We start from the raw sequence: 26,559 nt of genomic DNA, 5'->3' as shown, positions 1-26,559 counted from the left end.
GCACCTCTGCCATCATCCACATTAACCACCTGCCTGGAGGAGATAGAGGCGTGGATGAAGCACAATTTCCTCCAATTAAACAGCTCTAAAACCGAAGCCCTTCTAGTTGGCACCCCACATCAGGTCCAGTCCTCCTCCATAACCTGCATCACCTTCTCTGGTCAGAACATTCCACTCTCATCAACAGTCACCAATCTGGGTGTTAAAATGGATCCTCACCTGACCTTTGAGGCCCACATCAGGCAAACATGCAAGAACTCCTTCTACCACCTCAGAAACATTACTAAACTCCGCCCCACACTCTCTCTGTCAGACGCTGAAAAGCTTGTCCATGCCTTTGTCTCCTCCAGACTTGACTACTGCAACGCACGTCTCATCGGGATTCCTAGCAAAAACATCCAGAAGCTGCAATACATCCAGAACAGCGCTGCTAGGATCCTGTTGAGAGTGTGAAAGTACGAACACATCACACCCATCCTCAAATCACTGCACTGGCTCCCGGTCTCACTCAGGATGGATTATAAAATCTCCCTTTACACCCATCAGAGCATTCACGGAAATGCTCCATCCTACCTCAGAGAACTGCTCACCCCACAAACCTCCACAAGAAACCTCCGTTCTGTAAAGGCTAACCTCCTCCTTCCCCCAGGACCAAGCTCAAAACCATGGGAGATTGCGCCTTCTGCTCCGCCGCTCCCAGACTGTGGAATGCTCTCCCTGAACATCTGAGGACGCCACAGACTGTGGATGCTTTTAAAACAGGCCTAAAACACATCTTTTTAACAGCATTTTGCTCGACTTTAACCATTTTAAAGTGTTGTCTTGTCTATCAAATGTTTTTATTTTATTTTTTAAATGTATATTTTGCTCATCGTTTTTACTCTGTAGCACTTTGAGTTTTGTTTACGCAAATGAAAAGTGCGCATATGAATAAAATGTATTATTATTATTATTATTGCTCCCCGGCTGCACGTATAATAGCTGAGCACTGCTTTCAATAGTAGGATGGGTTAAATGCAGAGTCTACATTTCTCTGTGTGCTGTGGTCGTGTGTGACCATTGAAAGAGGATTTGATTCGTATCTTCCATAAAGTCCTGCCATTGATAGAGAGAGAAGATGTTGTGAGCATTGATAGTGAGAGGCTAAAGAAAGACATAAAGACACAGGAGTCACTTACCTTCATACGGTCGTTTCCCTGTGAGAATGGACCATAAGAGTATACCATAACTGCAAGACAGACAGAGGGAGTCACATGTCAGGATTACTATTCACCAGAACAATCACACTTGATCGATGGCAAGAGTTTGTTTTCATCTGTAAATTGATGCTCTAGTGCAGGGGTGTCCAAACCTTTTTCACTGAGGGCCACATACAGAAAAATATACGAAGGGCTGGGCCACTCATACTGTTGAGGTATATTCCCTAAAAAACAATCAAATGTAGGTCAATTAAGCTTGATAATTGAATATGCTTAAAGGAGGGCGGGGGCTTTCTATTAATGAGGTTTCATTTATTTTGTAACAATAAGGGTTTGCAGCTCATTCTCAAAACAGAAGCCTCAGGGGGGGTGGGGGGGTGAGGGGAAATGGGGATGGATATATCTAAAGCTTGTTAAACAAATAAGTTATTGGGCTTGTTAACACATCAACTAACATTAGTTAGAAAATGTTATCAACTTTAATTGACTGAATGTATTGAAACATTGAGCTTATTAACATGAATACTTTGTAATATATGTTTTAACTCTCCTGTAATGGGAGCAGCGCTGCACTCAGTGGGAGCAGTGATGCTGTGGACTGAAGGATGCTGCAGGTCAGGAGTAAGTTTGGTGTTTGAGATACGAAGGACATCACAGAGATGCTGTCGCTCATTGTGGTTCTCAATCTGCTTTTGTTCAGAGTTAACAGAAAATGTTTGCTCACATGTTGACCCGAACAGACTCGTCATTCTGTGTGTGGCGTTTCAGAGGAAACTTTTCCAAGCTCCGGTAGAAGTCGGGGAGGGAGAGAAGCTGATGTTGATTCTTCAGGGAATTATCGTATATATAATTATTATATATAAGTTTATATAGTTGCAAACTCTCTTAAACTTCTTCTGTAAACAGCTCGATTTCTTTCTCAACGATAGAAACATCTTGGAAGTGCTGACTGATTCTGTGATGAGACGTGACATGAGATGAGAGACGTGATCACAGACACATATTTCCCCTCGTTAGTTTCTGATCTCAGGGAATAAACCCGCTGCAGCACGGAGCCGCGACTCAGCCAGCGCACATCAGAACGGTGGAGTGCGTCCCCGTATTCAGCATCGACATCACAGGGAAGCTTGAAATCCTCTGTGGTAAAGTCCTCGTGCTCGAATTATGTTGTGTCCTTTAGACTCCTAAGACCAAGCAGCTCTTCCGTAACGCAAAAGTTATCGTCAACTCCCCGCAAAACAATGAACAGCTGTGCGGTGTCGTCGCATCTGACACGTGATGTTTTAAGTTAGCTGACAAGTCAAAACTGTGTTCCTGTTTTAAAACTAAGAAGTACAAAACATTCAAGCGCAAGTTTCTATCTGGTCCTTATTCCATTATACTTTTAGAATTTGGTGCGGGCCAATTAAAAATGGGCAGCGGGCCACAGTTGGCCCGCGGGCCGTAGTTTGGACACCCCTGCTCTAGTGAGAATTAACACATTCAATGACACCAGTAAACTCAGTGGCAGAACATTTGGAGTCGGAGGGGACGGGTTTAACAGATGAGGAAGTGCTCCTCTTACCTGAAACGCGTTCCCTCACCTGTTGAAGGCCTATGACTCTGATATTTAGACTTCCTGTGGAGACTGAACCTGTGTTTAACAAGTGTGCATAAGTGTATAAAGTGTATGCTTTAAGGCCTTACACACCGGGGCGGGATGAATAAGAAAAATACTCGTCTGCGAATATAATAATAATAATAATAATAATAATAATAATAATAATAATAATAATAAATTGTATTTGTAAAGCGCCTTTCAAAGCTAAAATAATAAGAATAATAATAATAATAATAATAATAATAATAATAATAGTACATTTTATTTAGAGGCGCCTTACAGTGCATTTAAAAGTTAAAACAGCTAAAACAAAGACGGAAAATGAATGAGTCAAACCGACAGATAAAACAGGCAGGACAGAGTGTGGAGTGACGGAGTGAAAGGATTATCTGTGATAACAAGTTGGTTGTGTTAGAGTGAGTAGGCCAGTTTAACAGGTGGGTTTTGAGGTGGGATTTGAAAGTCGTAATGGAGTCAGACTGTTTGATGTGTGGAGGCAGAGAATTCCAGAGCCTGGGCGCGGTGCAGCTAAAAGCTCTGGCTCCCATGGTGCTGAGGCGGGAGGTGGGGACAGTCAGGAGTCCGGCTGAGGATGAGCGCAGGGAGCGGGAGGGGGTGTATTCCTGGAGGAGGTTTGAGAGATAGGTGGGGGCGAGGTTGTTGAGGGCTTTGTATGTGAGCAGAAGGTTTTTGTAATCAATCTGGTGCTGAACAGGAAGCCAGTGAAGTTGGATGAGGATGGGGGTGATGTGGTCAGACGATTTGGTGCGGGTAATAACCCGGGCAGCCGAGTTTTGAATGATTTGGAGTCTGTCGAGTAGTTTTGTGGGGAGGTCAGAGAGGATAGCATTACAGTAGTCAATCCGGGATGTGACAAATGCATTAACCAGGATTTCAGTGCTGGATTGTGACAGGGATGGGCGGAGTCTGGAAATGTTGCGGATATGGAAGAAGGACAACAACAACAACAACAACACACATAAGATTTTACGGAAATGCTTTTTTGAAGAGAAAGGTTTTTAGTTCCTTCTTGAAGGAGTCGGTGGCCTGTGGAGCCCTCAGGTGTTCTGGGAGGGAATTCCACAGGTGAGGAGCGATTGAGCAGAAGGTCCGATCGCCCATGGTGCAGAGCTTGGTCCTGGGGGGGTGGAGCAAAGTTGTTTTAGAGGAACGGAGGTTGCGTGTGGAGGTTTGTTGAGGGAGGAGTTCCTTGAGGTACGGAGGAGCATTTCCATGTATGCACTGATGGGGGAGTAGGGAGATTTTGTACTCAATCCTGAATGCGACAGGAAGCCAGTGGAGCGAGTGGAGAATGGGTGTGATGTGGTTATATTTTCGCACCCTCATCAGGATCCTAGCGGCGCGGTTTTGGATATATTGAAGCTTTTGAAGGCTCCCGCTTGGAATCCCGATGAGGAGAGCGTTGCAGTAGTCCAACCTTGAGGAGACAAAGGCATGGACGAGTTGTTCAGCATCTGACAGGGAGAGTGTGGGGCGGAGCTCTGCAATGGGTGTATCTGGGAACTTGCAACAAGGATACATATTCTGTTCTTCCAGAGAGGTAGGACTGGAACCAGCTCAGGGCGGAGTCAGAGAGTCCGATGGTGTAGTGGAGGCGTTGAAGGAGGATCTGATGGTCGACCGTGTCGAACACTGCAGTCAGATCCAGGAGGGTGAGTAGAGATGGGGAACCAGCGTCAGCCGCCATCAGCAGGTCGTTTGTGACCCTGACCAGAGCTGTTTCGGTGCTGTGGGCGGAACGGAAACCCGACCAAGAGGCAGTTGGCTTGGAGATGGTCCTGAAGCTGGGCTGCAACTACTTTTTCCAATACTTTTGATAAAAATGGCAGGTTGGAAATGGGCCTGTAGTTGGTGAGGACATTCGGGTCTAAGGTGGGTTTTTTGAGAAGTGGTCTGATGACCGCAGTTTTTAGAGAAGATGGGACATGACCAGTCTGGAGCCAGAGGTTGATGACTTGGGTGATCAGGGGGCTCAGAGCACAAATGTTGGATTTTACCAGGGCTGTGGGAAAAGGGTCCAGTGCGCAGGTGGAAGGTTTCATCCTGTGGATGACGTCCTCAACCTCTTGCTGAGAGATCTCCAAGAAAACACGAAGAGGCGGGAAAATCCCAGGCTGTGGGTTGACAGCAGGGACAGACTGAGTAGAGGAGCTGGAGAGAAAAGAGCGGATGTTGTCGACTTTAGTTTTGAAGAAAGTAATAAAGCTATTGCACTGCTCTTCTGTGGTGTCGGTGTGTGAAAGAGTTTGTGGCCTGAGGAGATGACTTATGGTGGAGAACAACTGCTTGGAGTTTCCAGGGTTTTTATTGATGATATTGGAGTAGAACTGTGTGACTGTGTGAGTGACTTTGAGTAGCTTTTTGGTGTTCTTGAAAGGCTAATCTATGAATACTGAGTCCAGATTTTGTGAAACTCTCCAGTACACGCCCAGCTGCCTTAATGTTCCGTAGCTCTGAAGTGAACCAGGGGGCTGAGCGTGAGAAGGTGACTGTCCGAGTTTTCACCGGAGCATGGAGGTCGAGGATATTACTCAGTGTTCTATTGTAGAAATCCACTGATTCACTGACTGTTGTGAAGTTTGCAGAGGGGATTTGCTGGAGGTCCAACGTCATGATGTCTGTGTTGATGTTTTTAAGATTTCTGAAGTGAACTTGCCGTTTGGGCTTGGTCTGGTGAGACAATTTCAACTCCATTGAGATGACCTTGTGATCAGACACTCCCAGATCGTACACCAACAGATCTTTAATGGGAACTGAGTCAGTGATGACCAGGTCGAGCGTGTGCCCCCTGGTGTGTGCGGGGACATCAACATGTTGTTTTAGGTTGAGAATGTCCAGTAGTTGTAGGAACTCAGCTGCAGGGTGGCAGGAGGGGGTGTCGACGTGAATGTTCAAATCCCCAAGTATGACAGTATTTGCAGATGTGGTACAGAGTGAAGTGAGAAGTTAATTTATCTCTGAGATGAAGGCCGGGTTTGGCTTGGGTGGGCGATAGATGAGGAGAATAGTCATGGGGAAGGGGGGTTTGCATTTAAATGCAAGGCATTCAAATGAGGGCAGGTCAGGCAGAGAGATGGGGGTCAATTTGAGGTCACTACGGTGTATTATGGCTAAGCCGCCACCGCGACCAGTACGGCGGGCTTTCTCCAGGTAATTATAGCCAGGAGGGCAGGCTTCATTTAGGGCAAAATAGGCCTCAGGCTGATGCCAGGTCTCAGTAAGTAAGTAAATCCCCTTGTCTTGGATGTGATCATGTATGAGACAGGATTTATTTGTGAGAGATTGTGTGTTAAATAGTTCTATTTTGAGGCTTGACGGAGTGGTTGACTGTAGAGGCCGGAGTAGGCTGAAATCCACCCCACGTTTTCTGTCCCACTTGGTGTGTAGTGATCTTGCGGTGTTTCCCGTGCTACTAACACCGAGAGCGTCAGTCCTCTGATGACGCGGCAGACGTGCAACAGTGGTCCATATGGAAGGAATGGATGACACAGGCGGGCTAGGCTGGTGGTAAACAAACTTTCTACGGGAGCCTCTGTGGGTGTAACGAGGTTGGCGTAGGAGTCCAAGTTGTTTGATGGCTGAGATGCACGTTGGAGTTGTGTAGTTGTTGAGACTCAGCAGTTGCGGGATGGAATACTTGGACATCATGCCGGTTGCCACAGGTTTTAGTCTGGGGCTAGCCGTTAGCCATGGACAGAGATGGAGAACTGTTAGGCAAGTCAAGATGGTTATCCGTAGCATGGCAGGAGGAGATGAAGCAGGGAGAAGCAGTCCGTTTCGAAGCAGCAGTTTAGCCGGCAAGCTAGTTGACGGCTAGCTGTGGAGGCAGCAGTCCTAGCCAACAAGGGCTAATCGCACCGGGACAGCTGAAGGGCTGTCCAGGGGATACCTCACAGTAGCGGTGGTGAAACAGTGGTGGACGTATTGTGGCCCACTGGCAACAGGAAGCTGACCGTAGGAGCTGACTGGCTCGTTGGAAGCCGACAGACTGCTAGCTAGCCAGCTAGCGTTAGTTGTCCGGGAGCTGTCTATAGCAGTGGAAAGTGCCAGCAACAGGTAGCAGCGGTTATCCAAACATGGTTTGTAATTCAGTAGAATCCAAGTAGAAATGCAGTCAGCCGAAGATATAAGTTAGATGTTTAAAGGTAACATCTAACAACAACAGACTTAAACTAGAACTAGAACTAGCAGGAGAAACGGCGAACAACAAACAACAACAACAGGAGAAGCGGTGAACAAGCAGCGCCAGTGTCCTCTCCACATATTATATGTTTAGGGTTTCTATTGTGAAAGGTAAGAAAGGATGGAGTGGATCTGCTATGTGCTGCCGAGGTTTTCCATATTATATTATTATATTTCTCATCAATATAGACTCAACTCAACCCGTTCGACTCAGCGCGATTGGGTGTTGCCTTTATTTATTATCTTTTAAAGCTCAGAACAATAGACCTCGTTCTGGAGACGGCACCCAGCTGCCACTAAACGCGGACACACTAATAATGGGAATTAGGCAATAACAATGGCAATACCCTGGAGATTGCTCCCTCTGGTGTCCATGGGTTGAATCCATGTCTCTGCAGGGGAAGATGGTGGAGCTTAACTTCTTCGACCATCGTGTCAGGCCTAAAATGTAGTCGACATAGGGCCCCCTCCCTGATTTAGAACCCCGGGAAGGCCCCCAAAGGGAATGGTTTTTGGTGTCCAAATGAGCCACCTCGGCCCCATGCAAAAGTATTGCCATTGGACAGATCCAGTTTCCAGTTCCATAAATATGTTATTATTTAATATATGAAAACATTCTTATCCCAATGCTATTCGGTGCTCTTGTACCTGTAGATATCGGAGGCTCGGGTAGGTCTGTACGATAATTCAAACGCTTCTGGTGGCATGTAGCTGATCGTCCCCCCCTCTTCGCCGTCCTTCTTGGAGCCCTGCGTGATGCTGTAGTAAATCCGGGAAAGGCCAAAATCTGTAAGCTGGAGAGAAAATGATCAGACTGGAAGGAGGCAGGACAGGAACTTTTCTTTTTTCTTTGGGCTTTTTTATGCCTTTAATGATAGTACAGTTTTTAAGATTGGGAAAGGGGGGAGAAGGGGGATGACATGCAGCAGATGGCCAGGGCGCCCGGAGAGGTACTTTATTTGAGCTATTTTCTTTTCATGACACAAATCAAGGTTTTTACCCACAAAACTTACAAAGAGGTTATAAAATCTGATGTTTTGTGATAAGGTGAACTCCCCAACAGTTTATACAAGTACAGCTGAAACGTTTAGTCGACTAAATAATCAACGACGAAGGCCGTTTCTTCGACTCGCGTTGTCTGCATCTTTGCCAAAAACACCATGAAGACTTCAGCCAAAGGACAACCAGCACGTACGTTCTGTGTCTGCGTGAGAGGAAATAACTCCCAACCAACAGGCGGAGGTTGTCTGTATTCGTCTACCAAAAAGCAAAACTGCAAAACGCAGCGCTGCAGACGTACACGTTATGATTTATACAATAAAACGTTTTCACGACGCTTGGTGTGTCAGGGCCTTAAGAGGAAATAAAAGTGGACGATTGTAACTGTGCAGCACTTTGGTTGTTTTTAACTGTGCTCTACAAATAAATGGAACTTGATCTTATTATCAAATTACAGCTTTTAGGGGAAAACCGTGCCTGTGACTTTTCAGTTTACACGACTTTCAGCCTCCATTTAGTGTCCTTAAATCACGCAAACTAACATAACAGTATAATGTACGCACAAGGCCTTCCCTGAAAGCCTGGCTCTCACCTTGGCATTGAGAGAGTCGTCCAGCAGCACATTGGGGGGCTTCAGGTCCAGGTGGAGCAGGGAGGGGGACAGACTGTGGAGGAAGTTTATACCCAGAGCCACTTGATGAGCCAGTCTGAAGAGCAGCGGCCGGGGTGGAGCTCCACGTAAGGTTTCCTGTCACATTGTTTCCTCATAGTTACTCTACAAATAGTGGAGACTTTATATACAACACCATTTAAAAGTTATACGCATGCGTTTCTTCTTTCTTTCAATGAGAACCATTTTAACAGACACAACTGTCATTCAGACACCAAATGTTTTATTTACATTTCAAATAGTTTTGAATGAAAAGAGTCAAACTTCCATGAAGTGGATGTCCCCACAGTGTTGCATGATACTTTCACTTTCTTTAAGTGTTAATGCCAGACTTGTATTTCTATAGAGTTAAAGTAAAGTAAAAGATATGTGTATTCCTTCCACGTGTGCTGACCTGTAGGGAGGCCAGTGATCCTCTCTCCATGAACTCCATGACCAGACCGATCTGTGTGGAGGGGCCAGAGGAGGGCGGTCGCCCCCTGAAGACCCCGAGGACGTGAATAACATACGGGCTGCTTCCTTGTTGCATCATCTTGATCTCATGCAGCAAAGACGCACTGCTCCTGTGTGTGTTTGCATGGTGAGCAACTCACAGCTTTATGTAATTGGATGCAGAAAGATCTTGGTAACCACTTACCCGTTGTCATAATGAAGCAGTTTAACGGCCACATCGCAGCCCCACTGACGATGTCTGGCTTTGTGGATCTGTCCGAAACCCCCGCTGCCAATCACCTTCCAGCACTCCAGGCTGGAGTCTTCTATAAACTTTGGAGCTGGACGGCTGGACTGCGCCATAGTTCACTGGAGGAGGAAATGATTCATGATAATCAAACCCATTGTTCCTCTAAAGCATAGTTCTTCAACGGGGGGTCCGTGACCCCTAAGGGGACCTCAGAGTTACTGCAGGGGGGCATAATGTTTTGAACGCTTTTAAAAAAGATTTTAAAAGTCTTTCACATCACAGTAACATGAATCCAACATATTATTAGAAAAGAACAATCGGCTTGTTAGTAAAACACCAACGCATTTAATTTACAAACATTGATGGTCGTCTAACTGATACACCGTGTTTTATATAAAACTAAAATGTACAATGAACAGCCTCCAAAATATATTTGTTACAATCAAACATTTGGCCGACGACACCCTATTATATCTGCTCAGAATCTGGCAGATCTACCCCCAAATGTATAATCCCAATCTTTAAAAAGCTTCTGAAACACAAGATATTTTCTTCTGTTACAATCCCAATGAATGAGTTCATACAGCCACATGTTTGTAATGTTTAACTCTTGTCACATCCTGAAGAACAAAGTGCATTCTGGGGATTTATGGGTGCAGAGAGAACATCAACGTCTTTTAAATCTTTACATTTATCTTCAAATATATAAATATATATATATTGGAAGATGGCTGTATTTGAGGCCTAAACACTTCAGAGTATTAAGAGTTAAAAATAAAAGCATCTCAGTCACGTTGATCCAAACTGCCAGAGCAGTTCAAACACGCCCTGCATCACTGATGATGGGAACTCACATTACAACCAAACTGCTGTTGATTCTACTTGAGAAACACGAACAACATTACATGGAAATCTTTCTACGATCTTTCTTCTTTACATCGGAGAGAAACTCCACACAATGTTTGAAACAGATCTTTAGAATGAGCATGAAGAAACATGTGTCCTGTCCAGTTAAACAGTGATACAGCACACTGTGATCAAAGTGATCCTGATGATCAAACATTTACAGATTCCTCTGGGAGGATTCTCACCTGCTGAACTCACTTCAGGTCAACTGACAGACACTTTCCACCTTCATGTGTGGAGGAAACACTGCTCCTTCCTCCTCAGTCCTGCGTCTGTGTGACGTGTGTGTTTCACTGCAGAGGAAGACGAGTTTCAGTGCATCTCCTGTGTTTACGGTAAGCGCGTCATTTCCGGTTGTTAATGTTTCTTTGTTGCTGGTAGCATACTTCGGCAGCTCCAGCTTGACCCAGTTAATGTTGTTATATTCTTGATCACATCAGCTAATTACCTGTCATCTATCTAAACCTATACTTGTACTTCATAAGCACTTACAACTCTCTCCTTATCCTCCTCCTCTTAGCGACTCTCGCTAAATCCTCAATTCTTTACGTTCCTTTCGGCTCTGCTAACGTTAGCTGCTGCAGCTCGGCAGCTAGCGATGGCATCTCCCTCTTCTGCTCTCTCCTGCTCGGTGTGTTTCATGTTTAGCTATTGCTCTGCCTCCTTTAGTGATGATGGTACGTGTTTTAAATGTAGTTTATACGCAGGGTTGGAGGCGAGTTTTAGAGGGATAGATGAGCGGCTCCGCACCATGGCTAGTCAGCGGTTAGCAAGTGTAGCTGTTAGCAAGCTCCCTATAACTGGTGCGGGCCGATCAGTGGTATCTCCTGTTAGCTGTCCCCCGGCGGGACCCGAGCAGCCGGGAGACTGGGTGACTGTCCGAAAGAAATGTTATCAGAAGCCCACGGTTCACCACCAACTGTTTCTAACAGGTTCTCCCCACTCAGTGACACACCAGCTGAGAAGCCAACTCTGGTTATCGGTAGCTCAATTTTGAGATACGTTCATTTTGAGACACCAGCGACGACAGCCTAAACTAAACTATAACTCTTTTGAAAGCCTTGTTCTTACGCTCTCAAACCCAACATGGAAAACAATAAAGCCAGTTTTATTTGTTACTGTGTACCGCCCTCCTGGTCCGTATTCTGAAGTTCTATCTGAACTCTCAGAGTTTTTATCAAATTTAGTCCTTAAAACAGATAAAGTAATTATTGTAGGTGACTTTAATATTCATGTGGATGTTGATAGTGAGCCTTAATAATGCATTTATCTCAATATTAGATTCAATTGGGTTCAGTCAGAATGTACATGAACCAACTCACTGTTTAAACCACACTCTGGACCTTGTTCTGGGATATGGTGTTGAAATTGAAAGTTTATCAGTGTGTCCACATAATCCTCTTTTATCAGACCATTTTAATAACTTCTGAAGTCCTGTTACTGGACTACAAGCCAGCAGGCAGAACATCCTACGCTCGATGTCGCAGACGCAGCATGAGTCGGTCTACCTGAGACACATTAACAACTCCATCACAAACGTATTGCACTGGACTGCAGGTGGTGGAGGACAGGGGGCTAACGGAGGCTTCACACATGGCGTCAAAGACACAACTTTAAACATGGTTTATTGTGCGATGAAAGATTTTAAATTGCACTTTATGTCAAACTGTTGGTCTGTGTCGTCTGAGATAAATGTGAAAACAAGATATTGGAGAAAGAGTATTAAATAAAAGACATGTTGACAGTTTACAATGCTACTCATTGATTCATCTTCTAAATACATTTGAATATTTTGAAATGCTTCTCACAGCAAATATTGATATATGAGATTAATTTTGATTAATTAATCACAAAGCTTGTAATTAATTAGATTAATGTTTTTAATCGCTTGACAGCCCTAGTAAAAACACCTTCACTGGAACAGTTAGGCGACGACCGCAGCTACTCAGTTACTGTAGGAATCAGTGCAACCCTGAATAACATCTCATATGGACCTCTGACCTTAAACACAGAAGATGCATTCTGAGATATAAACGTTTATGAAAGTGAATAAAGTGAAAATATAATACGGCCTTACAGCCTTCACAGAGTTATAATTATCTGCTTTTATTCTGAATGTCAGATGTGTATTTCACAAGTTGTTTGCACAGTTATAAAAAGAAGAATCCTTCATTTTATAATAAAACCTTTGCAGTATAAGTTTGAGAGTAGATAGCTCGCTCCCTAAACTTTGTGTGAATGAATATATATCAGTGACTGTACATGTATGAATCTGTACCTGAAAAGAAACACTGCAGTAGTGATGCGTGCGTGCGTGCGTGTCTACACTGAATTTTTCGTTTGAATTCATACCTTGGATCTTTGAACTTCAAAGACACACAGCCGAGTTCAGGTCCAGGTTCAACACACACAGAGCTTTGCGTGTGAATAATGATGGTGGAGTGATTTGAGTGCTGAGCTCTGACAACAACATTCATTACAACAAGCTTTACATCACAGGACTCATTAGTGCTCGTTAAATCATGACCACCATCTTTCCTGAACCTTAACCAGGAGCTGAGAGCGCCTCAATATAACCAACAAAACATTTCATTCTGCTTTAGCTGCTAAGAGTGGATGTTGGGCGGCAGTAGCCCAGTCTGTGGGGACCTGGGAACTGGTTCAAGTCCCCGTACGTACAAAGTATGGAGGGTGGACTGGTAGTTGAAGAGGAGCCACTTCACCCCACAAACTGCTCCAGGGGCCCCGAACTGTGAATGACCCTGTGCTCTGAAAACACATGTGTGTGGTGTTGTATCAGGAGGGACATGTGAAGAGATACAGTCCAACTGCCTTAATTGATGAATAAAGCGTCTTTCTTTCTGTGACCAGGTGCTACTCAATACACAAGACCCAGATAAACTGGAGGCAGACCGCTTTATCTAATGTAGAGACTTTATTTACAATGCATGAAATTAAAAACGTGTCTCCATTCAAACAATGGACTTTCAAGTGTCAGAACTTTCTTCCTGCTCTGAAACAGCTGAGGCTTCGTTAGTATTTAATCAAAGAATAATAAAATAATTGTTCCAATGATTGCAGAGGTCCGTCAGCTGAGACACAACTATGCTCCAGCAGAACACAGATGTGTATATATTGTAGAGGTATATTATGTATTTTAACTCCACACTAACCTCCCTGGTAGTGCAGTCCAGCCACATTGCTTATTTTCTTTGCCTGTTCATTTATAGATGAGATGTATGTATTCACTGTACTGTTGACTCCACCCCTCCCTTATTATGGTCTGCACCTGAACTATTTCTGATTCTTGAATCGTTTCTATGAATCGTGTTTATTGCTTTTCTTTTATAGTTGTACAGTCGTGTCATATTTTATGTTATCTTGTTAACCTTTACTCAGTGTCGTATAATAAGGACGTTGATACTGAAGTTTGAATGATTGTTTGATTAAAATGATTCATGTTGAAGTTTATATAATGTGACATTTATTTTATATTTACATAAATATGATGAATGTTGTTGGTGGAACTGTTTGTGTTGCTGCAGCTCTCAGTCCGGTTAAATGACCGAATATCAACATTTAAATGTCTTTCTGAGAAGTCTTTCCTCACTCACTCAGTGACACTGGTTGTAAACATGTGTCAGTTACAGAGTGACTGAATGTGGTGACCCTCGATACAACAAAACCGCTTCAACAATGAAACTAATGACACACAATTCCTGGCAACAAGACAAAGTTTTACAAAAACAACTTCTGATGCCGTGACTGACAACATCCAGAGTGACAGACAAACACGACGGTCCTGTAATAAATCCAAGCTTTGTGAAAGTTGAATTTGTTGGATCCGATCTGTGGTCATGTGTTAGTTTCATGGTGATGATTACATTTTATTGTACAGGTGTTTCTAATATTTCTGCTCCTCTATAAATGTATGCTAATGACGGAGACTAAATGTTAGACACATAACTACAACAGAGAAGTAGGTCAAAATCAAACAGCTAAAGTTATTCTCAACTAAACTCGACATTTCTTGCATCACATCACATTCTGCTCACTCAGTGTTACTCACCTCCTCTGGAGTTTTGTTGGTTCCACCAATGCAGTCAACAGCAACACAACACATCACTACTACCACCATCTACTGTTATCAGATCAGTTTAACACCCGCTGACACAAACATGAGGAAAACTGTTGCTTACGTTACCTTCTGATGCTGAAAACAATCTGCATCAAGCTGATGAGTGAAGGTGAAATGAATCAGCAGCTTCAACCAGGAAACCAACCAGAGAAAGAACAAACATGTAACTCCCAGCAGGAGGTTTTCACAGCTCTATTGATTCACATACAGTCTCAACTCTCTGTATTCACCTTCAACTGAAATATGATCACAGAGCAGCTCTGAACTTTGGAATGAACAACCTGCTGAAGTCAAACCTTAATAGACAGCATAAAACTTTATCAGTTGGATCATAAAGGTCTGTTGTGGCTATTTATCGCTAACAACATTGTGGTATTAAACAGAGAGGAATCAATAAAACACAGACACAATCTTAGTTGATTAATTATTATTCCGTTGTACAACAAACAATAATGAGAACACTACCTGCTTCCAAGCACAACCGCGTAGAGCTCTAACTCATGAAGAGACTCTAGCCCTTATATTTGAGTTCTTAATGAACACACACACCTTGTCTCCCAAGCATACATTTAGGCACATATGATCATGACACCAACATAATCTAAAACAGAAGGTCACTTCCTCATGATCACTAAAGGGTTCCCTTAACTTCATTAGAGCGTGGAGTCCATGTCAGTCATGTCAAATTATGCACATATGGCATGGGTCATACTCAGGCTACATAGGTCATACATTGCAAACTTAATAAATAAGACATTGTTCATTAGATTATCTCAACAGGTCTGTATCAGGGTGGGGTTAAGGCAGGGGTCACCAACCTTTGTGATACTGAGCTACTTCAAGGTGCTGAATAATACGAAGGGCTACTTGTTGATACAAACTTCCTGAATAACATAGTTGCACGGTTCACCTTTAATGATAATATTATCATTAATAATAATCATAATAAATATCCATATATGTGAAGAGACTGTCTGATCACATGTTAATGTGAATTATTCCTCACAATGATTATTAACAATGATTTATGCTAGGAAACAGATATATTTATTTATTATTATTATTTATATATTTCACATCTCTGAAATTTTATTGACAGTTTTGTATGAATGAGAACATTTGTAGCATTTTGTTCAAAATCACAGCAGCACAAAGTATCACTTCTGTAAAAACATTAAGAAATCATGAACTGTCACATCTTCACATCATATCCTGTTTGTACAAACACTAACTTTGTAACATCAGAGAGAGGAGATGACATCGGAACGTTTCTTCTCATCTTAGAACAGTGTCAAGTTACTGTGGTATTTATTTAATGTCTTCCCAAACTTGAAAGGCTCAGAGGAATACAGAGGACGCCTGGACAACTCAACTCATATTTTGAATTTATTCATCAATTCATTTGAGTTCCAATAGGTTGAAAACCTTCAAACAGAAACCAAAGGATACATTAGACATATGATGAACACGGCCCAACTGAACAAATGTTTGTGCTGGAAATATTTCCTTCAGCATTTTATAATTATTGTTTCTATCTGTTACATTTTATCATCAATAAATCAAACTCAATCATTAATGTCAGTAATCCTTATCACACCACAAACTCACACATCCTTATAATAAATGGATAAACATTATAAACATTAGAATACCGCGTGTTTAAACGCAGTGGACTCAAACAAAGGTGCAGCGCCGTCACATGAAATTATACACGCCAATGCGCTCCAGCGTAGTTATCAAACATATCCAACAAACAAACAAATACATTTAACCAGCTGTAACATACCAACGGCGTCTCTGTGGCCTTCTCTACATTGATCCCACGCGATGAATCTACGGAACAAAGGAAGTACCTGGCCGAACTTATCTACCTTTTGAACGGATGAACCTGAAGCGCGCATGAATAATAATTAACAGCGCAAGTCAAAACATCGCAATTCGTGGCCATTTACCATTCTGACACGGTCCACAATAATACTAAAAGCTAATAAACTTAATATTCCAACCTTTTGGTCCTGACTTTCTTTAATAATTAACAAATCAGGCAAATGTTAATTAACAAACATTAATAAACCTCTGTCTTCTCTCTAATAATAAACAGAATAAACAAATTAATTTAATATTTTAAACCCCATCTTAACACCTCCCACTTGAGCTCCTGGTTACTGAACCCAAGGAGGTCACAAGTCTTTCAACACTCTGATTGTTCTTCAGCTGGAAGCAGGATGACCAGACGTCTGACATCCCTATGAAGAATGCTGGCGGGGATTTTGTTTGAGAGTCTCTTGGTTCCTTTGCCGTTTGGTTTCTTGACTGGGACAGGGTAGCTGGGAAAGGTCCTCACAGCTACATCTCTTACGACTCCTTTCTTGTCAGCGTTGACATTGACAACTCTGGCCAACTTGTACTGACCTCTCAGGGCATTTTGGTCTGCTAGCCAAACAATGTCTCCAACAGCCACATTCCGCCCCCTTGTGTGCCACTTACTCCTTATAAACAAATTGGGTCCAGCCAACTGACTCCACTTCTTCCAGAACTTTTCTACTTCTGCCTGGATCACTCCTAGTCTTTTGTAGGAATAGCTTTGAAACTTGAAGCTTCCTGGGTCCCCTTTGGTTCCAGTTCTACCTATCAGAAGAGAATTTGGGCTGATGTAGTCTACGCAGTCCTGCCATGTAAAGGAATGTTTGAAATTCCCCCCAAGTGAAAGTTCCATTTCCTCCCAGGTTATGCAGGGCCCTTTTCACTACACGGACGGCTGCTTCACCAGCTCCATTTCTGTGCGGTGAGTTTGCTGGCTGGATGGATCTCCAGCGCTGCAGCAGAAGACAACCCCCCAGATCTTGAGACTTACTCTCTTTCTCACCTCGTCCTTTTCTTCATAAGGTCCAAAGAGATCTACTGTGGTGAACTCAAATGGTCTGGCTGTCTTTGTCCGCTCTGGTGGAAGGGCTCCCATGATCTGCTGACACTTCCTCGCTCTGGCCTTCCTGCATATCACACAGCTGTCAACAACTTTTTTAACCAATTTTCTGCCTTTCACAACCCAGGCTTTTTTCCTCATCCGTAAGAGTGTTCCTGCTATTTCCTCATGGTTCACTCTGTGCGCTTCGTGAGTTAGAAGCGTGAATATCCATGCCTCGTATGGTAGAATTGGTACTGCGGTCTTCTCCTCATTGAAGATCTGAATTCTTCCTCCACATACCAAAAGTCCTGATTCTTCTTCCTTGTACACAGCCAGTCTGCTGAGCGTAGTTTCACGAAAGGCAACACCCTCCTGGGCTGAAAGAAAAAGATCCCTCAGAGCATCTTCACACTCTCCAACAGAGAGCACAGCTTTTTTGGCCTTGGATTTTGCCTCCTTTGAAGGAATTACCTCCCACTTTGCCTTGCAAGCAGCTGAGCCCTTCATCTTCCACTTTATAGCAGCTCTCCATACCCAGGCAATGACTCTGACCAGCCTAGTTAAACTGCTGAACTTCTCTTCAACCAGGTATCCGACTCCAAGAGCCTTATTGTCTTCTTCCCTCATTTGATTTGGCAGTATAAAGACTTTTCCAGCACATGCTCCTGCCTCCCACTTTGCTTTGACCGGACCCATGGTTTGAGGAAAAAACCACCTGCCCTCAGGATTTCCTCAACCTGCTTGATGCAGTTGTCCAGCCTTTTTAGGTTATTGTGGGATGTCAGGATAGCATCCACATAGCTATCCTCCTCTAGGATTCTACGCTCCTCTTCTAAGTGGGTAAACATTGGTAACCTTGCTGTCTTCCGCATAGCCAGCTGTGCTATGCACCCCGCTGGTCGATCGCCAATGTTGACTCTGGAAATAGCAAACTCTCCGATTTCCTCATCTTGAGTGTCTCTCCAGAGGAATCTGTGGAGGTGCATCTCCCGGTCTTCCAGCCACACAGAATTATACATATTTCTGATGTCACCCAGAGCTGCAAATACTCCTCTTCTGAACCTGAGTAAAACAGCTCGGATTGGAGTAAGGACATCCGGCCCTTTCAGTAGGATGTCGTTCATACTCAGTCCCTTGAACTTTTGGCTGCTGTTCCAGACAAGGCGTACTGGTGTCGTCACAGAGTGGGGATTTGGTGCTACCAAGTGACTCACATACCATACTGGACCTCTCCAGCTTTTTATCATCTCCTCTGTGAGTTTTATGGCTGCTCCTCTTTCCACCATTTCATGTACCTGAGCTGTGTAGGCAGCCTGCCACTCGGGCTCCCTCTTGAGCTGTTTTTCTGTCCTCAGAAAAGTTGCTTCCACTCCACTCCTATTATTGGGAAGAGAGGTTGGTTCCTCAACCCAGGGATATTTTGTATCCCAGTGTGGAGCATCACAGTGGGCATCTGCTTTTACATAGGTGAGGCCTTGCTTTATGATTTCCAGCTCTTTCTCCTCAATCAGTGTAATTTCCTTCCCTCCTGGTTGACACTTCCCACAGCGACATCCCCCACACTTTGGTTCACAGGCTGCTCCAATACTCTCCCATCTCCACCATTCCAGAAACTCTCTGCCAGCCAGTGTGCTCTTGGTCTCAGCCTGAACCTCCTGTGCCTCAATGATCTCTTCATACCTCACTGCAGCGGTCCTCATTGAACGAGCAAAGTGTGTCTCAGCCTTATGTGCTGCCATGTCCACTTCCTCAAAGAGATCTGGATTAGCTCCGCCTACAGTTTTTCCCAGCGGGCTCTCCCACAAGACGAGGTCCCCAACGATCTTCACTCTTTGTGGGGCAAGCCTACCTTCTCGATGGCTGATAAGTAGCTCAATGCTCTCTGGTCTTCTCAAGTCTTCTAGCTTGGTCTCTGGGAAAAACTTCCTCAATTGCTCAGGTTTAATGACTCTGTGCACTTTGGCTATTTCGTCCAGGCTGTAGCAAACAAGTTTGTGAGCTCTTTCCATGCTTCTGGGTGTCTTGACTCTCACTCTGAGTAAATATCGTCTAGTGTTTACCTTCATAGCCATTCCTCCTACTCCATAGACTATTAAAGTGATCTTTTCACTCCTCAACTTCAATCTATCGGCAGCTCTGTGGGTGATGTAGTTGGTGTCTGATCCTAAGTCTATCAGGGTTCCAATTTTCTGCCCTGCATTGGCTGTGACTTCTAGTAGCATCATGAGAATTGGCAGCTCTTTCAATCCATTTGACTCAGTCAGTCCAAACTGATCCTTCTCAGCACGCTGTGTTACTGCAGCCATATTCGTAAAAGCCCTCCTGCATTTTCCTGCCGTTTCTGGGGAGAGTTCGGCTATGAATTTCTCTTGTTCCTCTGTAAGCTTGGGTTTCCCTCTGTTGCCTTCTTCACTCTTTTCCTCGTTGACCCTTCTGAAATCTCCTCTTCGGCAGAGAAAGAAATGGTGATCTGAGGTGCTTCCCTTCTTACAGTCTTTGTTTCTGCATAGGTAAGTGTCTCTGCAATATCCATCGTCCTCATGACAACCGAGACACTTTCTGCATGCTCCTAGCTTCAGCCCTTTGAACTTCCTACAGAAGAAGATTTTGTCACTGTGCCTTTCATCACCACACACAACACACACGTCGCCAGGATCTTCTTTCTTTGTGGTTCTTGTAGAAGCATATTTCCGCTCAAATTTCCTCTCTGAATGGTCTGGTTTCTCCATCCTGTCTACAATCCTCAGCTGTAGCAGAAAACCTCTCCAGGATCTCTTCCTGATTTTTCAGGAATCTCAAGAGCATGTCAAAGTGATTGTCGGCTGTGACATTATTTCTGGGATCAACCATGAAGATTATCCAGTCTCTCTTAATAAAGTCAGGTAACTTGCTCTCAATAGAATTAATCACAAGTGGGTTTTTGATTGCACCGGAATTTCCCAGCTCTGTAAGATCTGTCAGAGCTTTTTCCGCAGACTGTATGAGGTCAATAACTTTTCTTGGCTGGTTTCCCTTTATAGGAGGCATTTTCTCTAGCTCTTCCAGGATTTCTATTACGATGGTTGACTTATTCCCATACCTATTCTCGATGACTCTGAACATGTCGGCAGCAGTGTTGTAGGTTGACAGCCTAAGATCTTTTGTAATCCTGTCATCCACACTGTCGAGGAGTTGAATTTTCTTGACTTCAGCTGACCCAGAAGGCTCCCCCTGTCTTTGCAGGCTATCCCAGTCTTTCCTCCATCTGTGATATTCTCTTCTACAACCATTGAAGATGGAAAGGCTGGTAGGTCTAATTCTCACCACTCGTGTTGCTGGTGTGGGCAGTGCTCTGTCTCTCTCACCTCCAGGAGCTTCTGTGGCTCTGCGCCTCCTCTGCACTCCTCCGTGCAGTGACAAATTCACCTCTCCTCAACTAAAGCCTGTTACTGGCTGCTCTCAGGTTCTTGACTCTGTCATGCAGCTCCTTCTTCATTTCCACAGGGATCCAACGCTCCCAGGCTGACATACTTCTGGCAGCCTCCTTCATCCGCTTCTCCAGAAGTGTAAAGTGCACCTCATACCCCTCCAGGTTGGTACCTTCAAGTGCTACAATGACCGCACTTGTTATCTCCTCTTGGCCATACCTTGACCACAGGTTAGCTTGGACAATGTTTTTTACCTCCTTAAACCTTGACTCAGTCTCAGCAGCAGTCCTCGTAATGTCGCCCTCTTCGTGCTTTTCGAGAACTGCACCTTCCTCCTCTCCAGGCTCCTGAGTCTCAGCCAGCAGTCAAGTCCTGTAATCATCATTGGCTTCAATGATGTTCTTAAACAATTCGAGAGTTTGGTGAACTCCTCCCTAAGCTCCGCTTCAACCATGCTGTTTGCCCCTCTGCTGAGGAAGTTGGCCTGTTTGGTGAAGCTGCCTTTTGCAGTAGTCCTCACTTTCTTGAGATCTTTAACAGTCTTCCCCAGGACATCTTCTGCCATTTTGACCTCACAAACATGCACAGCTTTCCTTCTCTGCGTCAACAGCTTTTCTCCGAACGTCTGAAGCCTTTTATCGGGCTGCTCCGCTGGTTTTCAACTGTCAAGTTACTGTGGTATTTATTTAATGTCTGCCCAAACTTGAAAGGCTTAGAGGAATTGTGACGGCCCCTGCTTAACCTGTCTTGTGTCAGTCACTGTGTTGTATCTGTTTAAGCGACTTTTTGTGACAACCTGATAACAATGAGTTGCAGTAATCCAGCCTTGAAGTAACAAATGCATGGACTAGTTTTTCTGCATCATTTTGAGAGAGGATGTGTCTTACTTTTGCAATGTTACGTAGATGAAAGAAGGCAGTCCTTGAGATTTGTTTTATGTGGGAGTTAAAAGACAGATCCTGATCAAAGATGACGGCAAAATTCCTTACAGTGGTGCTGGAGGCCAAGTTAATGCCATCCAGAGCTTCTATGTCATTAGAAAATGTGTTTTGGAGGCGTTTAGGGCCAAGTATAATAACTTCAGTTTTGTCTGTGTTTAACATCAAGAAGTTGCAGGACATCCAAGTTTTTATGTCCTTAAGGCATGCTTGAAGTTTAGCCAATTGATTGGTTTCATCTGGTTTAATTGATAGATATAATTGGGTATCATCTGCATAACAATGAAAGTTTATAGAGTGGTTCCTTATAATATTGCATAAAGGAAGCATATATAAGGTGAATAGAATCGGTCCAAGTACAGAACCCTGCGGGACTCCAAGACTGACTTTGGCTGTCATGGAGGATTTATCGTTAACATGTACAAATTGAGATCGCTCAGATAAATAGGACTTGAACCAGCTTAGTGCGGTTCCTTTTATGCCAACACAATGTTCCAGTCTCTGTAGTAGAATGTCCTGATCAACAGTGTGGAAAGCAGCACTGAGGTCTAACAAGACAAGAACAGAGACAAGTCCTTTGTCTGATGCCAATAGAAGGTCATTGGTAACTTTCACCAGTGCCGTCTTCTGTGCTATGATGGACTCTAAATCCAGATTGAAACCTCAAATAAACTATTATTATGTAATAAGTCACACAACTGTTTTGCGACTGCTTTCTCGAGGATCTTAGTGAGAAAGGGAAGGTTAGATATCGGCCTATAGTTGGCTAAAACCTCTGGATCAAGACTAGGCTTTTTAAGAAGTGGTTTTATTACAGCTACTTTAAAGGATTGTGGTACGTAGCCAGATAATAGAGACAGGTTGATCATATTTAATAACTTCTGATGCACATGAATGACTCCGCTGCTACATCTTCACCATCAATTCCTTCCCTTTTGTTTGATGCAAATAGTGTTCAAGGCAATATTTCATCATGGTTAAACTACAAAACAGGAAACAATATCCAGACTTTTTATTATCAACTCGTCAACTGAGGGTTATCAAGGTCTATCTGCACTTTGACGAGTTTTGAGAAAAACGCATTTGAAAGTTCAGCAGTTCATAACGTGGACACTATAAAACCAACTCCAACCCATGTTGACACATCACATGCTGCACACTAGGTAGTGAAGTTAAGACAGTTTGGGCCAATTCAGTGCATTATGGGTAGAAACTAAACTCATTGTGCAGATAGACCTTTGTGGTTCTATTGTTGGAACACCAGAGTCCCAAGTCTATCTGACATTTCCCCCCCGAAGATTTAACCCTCAACTGTATTTTATGCAACTTAGCTTCATTTTAAGCTCTAAATGTTTACACAAGTTCCACGTGGCAGGAAACTTAAAAGTGAAAATTATATTTGCTAATAAATCTGAATTCTTAAGACTTTTTATTAAACTACTAATGATCTTAACTTGAACTACTGATGATCTTAACTTGAACTACTGATGATCTTAACTTGAACTGATGATCTTAACCTGAACTACAAATGATCTTAACTTGAACTACTAATGATCTTAACTTGAACTACTAATGATCTTAACTTGAACTACTGATGATCTTAACTTGAACTACTGATGATCTTAACTTGAACTACTGATGATCTTAACTTGAACTACTAATGATCTTAACTTGAACTACTGATGATCTTAACTTGAACTACTGATGATCTTAACTTGAACTACTGATGATCTTAACTTGAACTACTGATGATCTTAACCTGAACTACAAATGATCTTAACTTGAACTACTAATGATCTTAACTTGAACTACTAATGATCTTAACTTGAACTACTGATGATCTTAACTTGAACTACTAATGATCTTAACTTGAACTACTGATGATCTTAACTTGAACTACTGATGATCTTAACTTGAACTACTTATGATCTTAACTTGAACTACTAATGATCTTAACTTGAACTACTAATGATCTTAACTTGAACTACTGATGATCTTAACTTGAACTACTGATGATCTTAACTTGAACTACTAATGATCTTAACTTGAACTACTGATGATCTTAACTTGAACTACTAATGATCTTAACTTGAACTACTAATGATCTTAACTTGAACTACTGATGATCTTAACTTGAACTATTAATGATCTTAACTTGAACTACTGATGATCTTAACTTGAACTACTGATGATCTTAACTTGAACTACTGATGATCTTAACTTGAACTACTGATGATCTTAACTTGAACTACTGATGATCTTAACTTGAACTACTGATGATCTTAACCTGAACTACAAATGATCTTAACTTGAACTACTGATGATCTTAACTTAAACTACTGATGATCTTAACTTGAACTACTAATGATCTTAACTTGAACTACTGATGATCTTAACTTGAACTACTGATGATCTTAACTTGAACTACTGATGATCTTAACTTGAACTACTGATGATCTTAACCTGAACTACAAATGATCTTAACTTGAACTACTAATGATCTTAACTTGAACTACTAAGTTATTCCTGTGCTTCAAATGATCACGTGATTCATTTCCCGCCCTGCTATTGGTTGTCAGCAGAGAGACCTTTGTGATACTAACATGATGCTTGAACATGTGGAGATAGACCTTTGTAGATCTCACTGACTCAGCAAATATATACAAAATCTGCATAAATGAGTGATGCAGATAGACCCTGTTCACTTTAAAGCCCTTTGAGACATAGACCTCACATCTGTCCAGTTTGTCAGATAGACCTCGTTCACCCTCAGTTGACGAACTGTCATCAAATAGTGTGCCGAACGTACAAAGTAAAAATATATCAAAGTCTGATTTAGCTATCCATAACAACAATATTAATTGCAAATTTCATTCTTATTTCAAATGTATGTTTTGGTGAATCATTATTGTTGTAGGATTGTTTTAAGTCCTTTTTAACTCACCTGTACAATCTACAGTATATTCTGTTTCATCGCTAATTTATAACACAAGGAAAATATAACTAAGATCATTTGTAATCCGATGCCTTTACATCGTTATAAACTTAAACTAGTTGTAAAAGTTTTAAATGTCTAATTGAACTTTCAGGTGGATTTAAGGAGATTTGTTTTCCACTTTTTCCTTTGATGCCAAGGGACTTTCTGCAGATTATATCTGTCAAAGACTTACTTCAACCCAGAATGTCCACGAGGTAATGCTGAAGTTCAGTGCAACGTGTCTTTGTGTGTCGGCCGCTGTGGGAATTCCTTAATAAGCCGTGGGAGCGAAGTACGGTGAGGGCGCTCATCTTCTTGTGTTACTGGTCGGTTTGATCTGACTTCTGTCAGACCCGTCTTAATTCACATGAGAGAGAGAAGTGTTCATGACTTCTTACCGTGCCTCTGAAATATTCAATAAATAGTGAACGAGCCTCGAGCAGAGAGACGCTCGGGTCTCTTCAGATGACCTCTGATGCCTCCATACGCTCACTGTGAGCGGACCCTCTTTATATCTGTAAATCTTTCTCATTGGATCACTTTCAATCAATACCTGCCTGAAATAGAAATGGATTCATTCATAACTTTTAGCTCTTGTGCTACTTTCAAGTATTATTGGTGCAGAGATGGATCACGTGTTTGCCAACAGAGTTGTTGGATTTAAGACATTTATTCTTGTGAAAGTCGTGCTTCGTACAGTTTCGTTCAGTAACTTCCTAAAACAGCTGCTCACTGTTTGTATCAAACAGGATGAAATAGTGCATTTGTTGGGGACTATTTTCTGCGGCGGATTAATCCACATATGCTTCTCTAGTGAGTATTTGGGGCAGCAGGTGTTTTAGAGTCATATCCTGTCGGTAGTGAACTAATACTTCCTGTACAGTTCGCGGGCTGCACTGGCCTACGAGTGCATTAACTCAGTAATCTTTTTAATTAAGTTACATCATCTTTATTTCTAACGCAGCATCACAAGACGATCTGCTCAGAACTGTCACCACCACACGCTGATGCACGTCCATGAGCTTTCCTTCTGTTTGAATGTCTAAATTACAGTAAATGTCATCTGGCTTCACACGGAGACGCAGGAGAGCGGAATTCAAATGTAGAGCAAGTCGTCTTCAGCGTTAATACAACTTTTGAAGCTGAGGTAGAGACCTCATTTACATAAAGCCGAGTTAAAAGCAACTAGAAACTCAAATACGAAACGTTAAAAGTAAATAACAACCAAACAAGAACAACTGGAAATTAAATATGATGAAATTAAACATTTCTGCAGGTTATTCCAGGTGAATAATGAGAAAAACTATTTGTAGAGTTCAGCAAAAACATCCAGGAACATAATCCAGTAACTTCAGCCGGTTGTAGAGGCCACGTTAAAAGACAAATAGAGACGAGTGTCAGCATACGTCTGTATTATAACCTCCTTCAGTAAGTCGCAGCGTCCTGAAGCTGTAAAACTTAACACATGTAAAGTTCTGCTTTCAGAGATGCGAGTGCTTCATGTGAAAGCTGCTTCTTGGTATTAATACTAAACGTTATTATTCCAGTCGTACTGCAGCCTGCTGATTGTAACGATCTGCTTGTTCTTTGGTGTCCTATTTTATGTTGAAGTGTTCACTCCCCCTTGTTATATGTCTAGTTGTACTTCCTGTCTGTGTCTTTACCCTCCCCTTCTGATTGTTAATGTGTTCCTCCTGTGTCCATTTACTCTGCCCTTGTGTTTTTTCCTTTCTCCCCCAGCTGTGTCTTGTTCCCTCGTTTGGTGTCTGTGTATTTATCCCTGTCTGCCCCACTGTGTTTTGTCGGATTGTCATTCGTCTTCTGCTCGTCTTCTGCTCGTCTTCTGCTCGTCTTCTGCTCGTCTTCTGCTCGTCTTCTGCTCGTCTTCTGCTCGTCTTCTGCTCGTCTTCTGCTCGTCTTCTGCTCGGTTTGTGT

The 26,559-nt window shown here is 42.8% G+C and overlaps 1 protein-coding gene across 1 annotated transcript in view; it reads right to left on the bottom strand.

The window, feature by feature from the left end:
* The window catches only part of LOC115003517 (receptor-interacting serine/threonine-protein kinase 3-like), a 21,786-nt gene extending 5,578 nt beyond the window's left edge, over positions 1–16,208 (bottom strand). The window contains 7 exon segments of the mRNA XM_029425337.1: positions 1,179–1,228; positions 7,651–7,796; positions 8,594–8,749; positions 9,066–9,234; positions 9,309–9,472; positions 10,445–10,552; positions 16,184–16,208. Of these exon segments, the coding sequence (XP_029281197.1) occupies positions 1,179–1,228; positions 7,651–7,796; positions 8,594–8,749; positions 9,066–9,234; positions 9,309–9,466 (679 nt within the window). The 5' untranslated portion in view covers positions 9,467–9,472; positions 10,445–10,552; positions 16,184–16,208.
* Between the last annotated feature and the right edge of the window lie 10,351 nt (positions 16,209–26,559).

This window comes from Cottoperca gobio, chromosome 24 (genome assembly GCF_900634415.1).
Source record: "Cottoperca gobio chromosome 24, fCotGob3.1, whole genome shotgun sequence".
NCBI lineage: Eukaryota > Metazoa > Chordata > Actinopteri > Perciformes > Bovichtidae > Cottoperca > Cottoperca gobio.
Note: the sequence above shows the minus strand (reverse complement) of the source record. Positions and strands in the feature narration are given on the sequence as shown.